The sequence below is a fragment of the Poecilia latipinna genome, unplaced genomic scaffold, assembly GCF_001443285.1.
Source record: "Poecilia latipinna isolate Pla-1442-1.1 unplaced genomic scaffold, P_latipinna-1.0 Scaffold420, whole genome shotgun sequence".
Taxonomy (NCBI): domain Eukaryota; kingdom Metazoa; phylum Chordata; class Actinopteri; order Cyprinodontiformes; family Poeciliidae; genus Poecilia; species Poecilia latipinna.
In genome coordinates, this window is record NW_015113036.1 from 554,668 (window position 1) to 560,667 (window position 6,000).

The 6,000-nt window shown below is 39.8% G+C and overlaps 1 protein-coding gene across 2 annotated transcripts in view; it reads right to left on the minus strand.

The window, feature by feature from the left end:
- znf385c (zinc finger protein 385C) overlaps window positions 1-6,000 on the minus strand; it is a 150,807-nt gene that overhangs the window by 104,352 nt on the left and 40,455 nt on the right. Inside the window, exons 1-2 of one of the 2 annotated variants that reach the window (XM_015037847.1) lie at window positions 4,688-4,793; window positions 3,145-3,474 (exon numbers count right to left, since the gene is read on the minus strand). In XM_015037847.1, coding sequence (XP_014893333.1) covers window positions 3,145-3,472 — 328 coding nt within the window. In that variant the 5' untranslated portion in view covers window positions 3,473-3,474; window positions 4,688-4,793. Of the gene's footprint in view, window positions 1-3,144; window positions 3,475-4,687; window positions 4,794-6,000 lie in introns of those variants that run through there. The other variant, XM_015037846.1, reaches the window with a different exon arrangement.

The following is a 6,000-nucleotide window of genomic DNA, read 5'->3' on the forward strand; positions in this document are numbered from 1 at the left end:
GCACAACAAAAACAAAGCAAAATCTGTTTCCACTCAAAGAAAACATTCATACTTATTGAAGATTAACACAACAGAAGCAAACACACATGACCAAAAAAATTTCAAAATGTTAGAATTATGAATTTATGTCAGCCCAATGTCCCTCTCCTCTTTTGTTGTGCCATCGACAAGGACGCTGAACATGACATTCTGCGCAGTGGTGAAAGCAACACAGCGTATCACTGGACTGGAGCTCACAGCTCATTGATGTGAGCTCCATCAATGAGCTGTGAGCTGATGGTGTGTACATTAACACGATAAACACCAGTAAGCTAAGGAGCAAGACCAACAGCATTTCAACGGGTGCTGCTATTTATGGCAAAGCTCTGCCGCTCTTACACTCATAAAGGAACTGTAAACTCTATACCGTAACTCACTGCACCCGTAACGCATGTCATCTTGTAAATAAGGTCACTCGTGATTAATGAATTTCTTGTTGTACATTTTCCTTTAAGCCACTAGAAGGCTATTTTCTATCATGCAATGCATGCAGGCATATTGAAAAGCCCTGGCTACAGGGGTCTAAGTGTGAGAAAATTGAGTCTGTGCAACATTAAGTTCTGTCATGTCTTTGAAGCATGCATTTGCCACGGGGTCAGGAGTATTCTTGTGGTCCACTCACCGTCTTGTTTTCTTTTCATATTTAAGGATCAACTGACCATCATAAAATTAAATGTCAGTGCTCCACGAATTTCCCTAAGTGATCAGATTTTTTTTTTCCAGATTAAAAGAAAGCACAGTAGGTGAAAGAGACAGTTTTGATTCTAGATTTAAACACCTGACAAGTGAGCTGAATATATCTTCATCGGTGCATAGAGCATGGCATAGCATCAAATAGATCTATATTATTATTGGGTTATAGTTGAAATAATTGTGTCCCAATTGTTTTATTCTGTAGCACACATCCCAAAAATCCTTGGCTACCTATTATCTAGAGATCCAATTGTCTTTTCTGTAGTGTGTAATACATCCTCAGGTGTTGGCACAGACTTATCTTTCTTTGCTCTCGGGTGTCCCTTCCCTACTGAAGCAAAAGGCAGATGCAAAATAATGTGACAAGATCATTATTAACAGAATGAACTTTTAACAAAACTTTTTTAAAAAAGGTGATGTTTTAGGGATTTGCTTTATGTCAACCATCTTCAGCCCACAAACAAGCTTAGCATTCACTATGAAATCTAGCATTTAGCAAAGCCGCGTTTCATCATTATAAAACATGGCTCTAATTTTAACATCTGGGGAAGTTATCGCCAATCAGATTTGTCAGTGAGCTTCCCAGCATATTCTCCGTAATGACCGAATGAAATCTTTTAATCGCCGAGACATTCAAACTTTCATCTTTCCGAAGGAATGGCTGCCCCACATGTCTGGTATCCATGCCAGAGGGAGAGAGGGAAAAGGGAAAGAGAGAAGAGCCCGGACCCACTGTCAGCTCAGCGAAGCAGAGAGAAAGGCAAACATGAGCTGACATGAAACAATGTGCTGGGAGTAACATGCACACGTTGCATGCTACATATACACCAAAAACTAATTTACATTTTCTTGGTTGCCCTTAAAGCCCTGTGATCTCTCAACATGTTAGCATCTATACCAGCCACAGAAACCACCTTTGCAAATGACATGAGGGCTGACATAGACATGGACGCACTGAGGCATATATTTCTATTTCCCCAGCACAAACTACTAACTCTGTAGCATTTAGAAATTCTAAAAATATCAGAGGGAGGCGAGCAGGATGCACACGTATACACAGGCACACATCCAGAGCACAGGAGATGTGGTGGAGTCGAGGACACCGAAGAGCCAGCAGCCTGAGGGAGTCAGCAGAAGGTGAGCAGAGATAAGGCTGCATGATTGTGACTGTGTGTCAGAGAGAATCTGCGCTCCACAACTGCAGCATGTCCTCTTATACACACCCCAACATAAAAAAAAAAATAAAAAACACATCTTTTTATATGCACTCTGCATCTCCTGCAGCAGCGTACCAAAACAGGGAATTTAGACCACAACACATGGGATTAGTGTCTGACAAAGTTCTGGAAAATTTGTTCTCTAGACTTGAGCAAGCTGACTTCATTCTGGCAAATCTCAACATTTGGATAAACAAACGACATCATAAACAAATGATAAAAGGTAAATAATGCAACACGTTTCATATCCTACAGTGAATCTCGTACTTCACATGTTTTACATCAGTAAAGTTTTTTTTTTTTTTTTTACAGATTTTGTCAACCTGTTGTTAAAGTTCAGTATTGATTGTGATTTGTCAACTGATTTTCAATAATTGCCCCTCGATTTTAAATGGAATACAAGAAATATTGATTTTGTAACATTAACAAATACATATAAACTATCAGCTAAGAATAAATGTTATTTTTGTTACTTAAGTGCTCATTTAGCATTAAATCTGAAGTAGTTCACACTAAATGATCTACTAAAAACACAATAAAAATTCTCTGAAGTGGCAGAACAACACTTAAAAATCATGCTATCTATATATTGTTAAATGTTGCTATAACAGTGCGGTTGCAAACTTGTTCCTTACTCTTTTCTTTTGCATGATGTTTCCACCTCTCTCTCAGAGTTATTGGTAACAACGTTTATCAGTGCTTCCAGATTTTGATACACTTTTGAATTGTTAATTATTCCAAACAAAAATATAAGGTAATAGATTCAACTGTTATCTTCAGCAGACCTGTAAATGACACAGCAGAGAATGAAAAATAACACGTCTCACTTTACTCTTAAAGTGAGACATTTCTAGGAGCTTTACTCCTAGAAACATCAACACATTGAGCTCCTAATTAGTTCCTCAGTTGCTGACTTTGCTTTTCTCCATTTGTATTGCAGTGTGTTTGTGGGTCTGTTTCCTCACCCCAAGGCTCTGTCTGAACACATTTCTGCAAACAGGATCCAATTTGTTTAACTTCTGTTGTATACAGTAACGGGTATGCGTGCAGGGAGGCTCGAGACTCTGCACTGTGAACACTGTGTGGGATTCTGTTAATCTGCATGGCTTTATTGTGCTGTGCAGAGCTAAAAATTGAGTTAGGCCTCATTCTACAACTAAAGAAGTGGTCAGCCAGGCAGCTCCTGGGGGCCTACCTGTGTTTCCTGGCATTTTGCCACTGCTGATTTGCTTCAGTCTCTTTTGGTGTGATTTGCCGTTGTAGTGAATCTGGGCCTGGGCAGCTGAGTTCAGCTGGATGTTGCAGACCTCACACAGCGTGTAGGTCCGCTGCTTCCGCTCTCTTTTGGGTCTGTAGGGTGGAGAGTGCCGAGTGCCCCCATGTGATGTGTCATGTAGTTTTTCGCCTTCATCCTGGATCTCAAAGCAAGATTCGCTATCCATCTGAATCGGTTGTTCCCTGCCAACACTGCTCCTTTCCAGGTCAGGAAATGGAAAAGACGACGGGCTGAAATGACGTTTCATGCCTGCAAGAGAATAAGAGAGGAGATGACAAAAGACATTAAATACAACATAAAGCACCACAAACTTAATGATTTCCTCATTTTTTTATTAGCATAGCTTGATCCAATTAAGTGTTACTCTTATACAAATTCATCTGCCTAGAGAGGATAATTACAAAAGAGAAACATGTGAAGCTTATAGGAGACTATGATTTTTTTTTATCATCTTTGAATTTCATGTAAATTAATCCTCCTTGTCTGTAAAAACACAGACATATCTTCTGTCCACATCAATGACCATATTAGACCACTGACAAGAAAAGCACTTGTACTTAATCACAGGATCCAACAATCCACATGGGGGAGACAGAGTGCTGCAGCACAGTTTCTCTGAGGAACAGTAAAACCACTGTCCAAACCTTTTAGAAGTGATAACTTCATGCCTATTTTTTGCCCTTGCAAGCCAAACTTGAACATGAATCTCTATTTATTATAGGCAAACAGCAAAGTGTCTCAGCACAGAGTTTGAAAAAAAAATACTCTGCCAGCAGAATTGTGAAAAGATTCCTAAACAGTTACATAGAATTATATCACACAGCTGTAAAAGTACAAAACCATGGGGTAAACATACTTAAAAAAAAACTAAGTAAGTGTCATGGGGATGGTTGGTGGTGGTGAGAATGAACATTGACCCAGAAAATGATGAAGATGATTTAATAAAGAGAAGCTCAAAACACAGTCCAGTACAGGTGGCATGGCAGAAACATTAGCACATAGCTAATACCGGTAGCAACTGCAAAACTGAAGACACGAGCTAAACCAACACAGGACTTGACAGTTCGACTGTGAAGGCCGACACAGACAACAACTAACGTTAGACGAGGAACACAGACAACAGGTGGGACTAAATACACTAGGAGGGTAATCACAGGAACGAGACACAGCTGGGATCTATCAAGACAGGGAGGACAGGACATCACAGAGACTCGCAGGGAACAGGATCACAATAAACACAGAAAAACCCAAGAATAAACACAGAAAACTATGGATCACAACAGTAAGATGACATTTTTGCTGTATATGCCGCTATCTGCACATAAATAAGTGAAAATGTAAGCCTACAGTAACTTTGCAAAGGATTGAGACATCACAAAAAAATAAAAAATAAAAAGCCCCGAAATACACCCAGCTGTGTTTTTATGTGGCTGATTTTCTGCCTTTGCTTCAAATTATTTACCTTTTCAGCCACAACTGCACAGGCACACAAAACAAAGTGAAGCCAAGTCTTCAACCCATATATGCTGACAAGCATGTAAGAAACCCACTTTGACACACACGCACAGTCGCACACACAGACACACAGCATACGGTTCTCAAAAATACATTAGAGCAAGCCGCTCCATGAAAGCTGCAATTCACGTTGCCAATCTGGGAGCACTCAGGAGACTCCATCAGATGTTTTCTAAAGAGCTTTAAGTAATGCTGGTCTCTGGCACTAAAAAAAAAAAAAAAAAAAATGTAGTCTTCACCCAGGAATCCCCTTACACTCCAGCCAAGCAACTAGTTGCTGCCAATTAGCATGGTTGTGAAAACAAAACCCAAAATGAAAGCTTGCAGTGCAATATGTACTGCAAATTATACCCCTCTATCCTCCAAGACAACCAATAATCAAGAGAAGTTTCTACACAGAGATGGGATTCACGTTTAAAAAAACAAGCTGATGGAAAATCTTATCAGTTCTTGAAAACTTCTGAAGGGGAAAAAAAGAGGTTGATGAAGGTTTATGAGGCATTTTATTAAGAGCAGTTACTCATTAAAGCTTTTTTATTTAGAACCTTAAAGTTTTTGTAAAGGTGTAGCAGAGATTAGATCAGTGAGACTGAACAAAACTCATATCTAAGCAACATTTTAATTTTAGTTTTATTTCTCAGCAGGTTGCTTGCTGATAAAAACATGTTTGATGTGCATTACTAGTCATTTTTGTTACGACCGGAATAACATGAGTGTGCAGGTACCCGTCCCTGATTGGCTTTCCAGAAGACGACGGAACGTCTAATTGGCTGCTTCCCGGAGGTGACGAATATAAAGGCTGCTGAAGCGGACTTCCTGGGTTCCATCCTCGACCTATCTCCACCGGCCACACCCCTTTCCTTTGTTCATCTGTGTTTGAGTTCTGGAGTGTAGGAGTGAGCTGCCGTTTATGTTTCCTCAGTTTCCTCATGTTTTTCTCAGTTAGGAAGGTAAGTGTTTGTCCTTTGGTTTATTTGCTTTCGATTAGGTAAGTTTCTGTTACTATTTAGGTAGTTTCCTTCTGTTTGTTGTTTTCGGCGATAGCTCTCTCTGAAGCCAAGTACTCCAGTGGTAACATCTTTATCAAATACATCTTTTTAAAATAAATAATTATCAACTATTCAATTTTGTGCATGTCGGTTGCTGAGATCAGAGGAGGATGGATCCTTCATGTTGCGACCTGGCCCCCCCTAGACGGGTCGTAACATTTTGCTCCTGCAGCTTGAATGTGGTTTAAACACTTTTAAACCACATTTTATG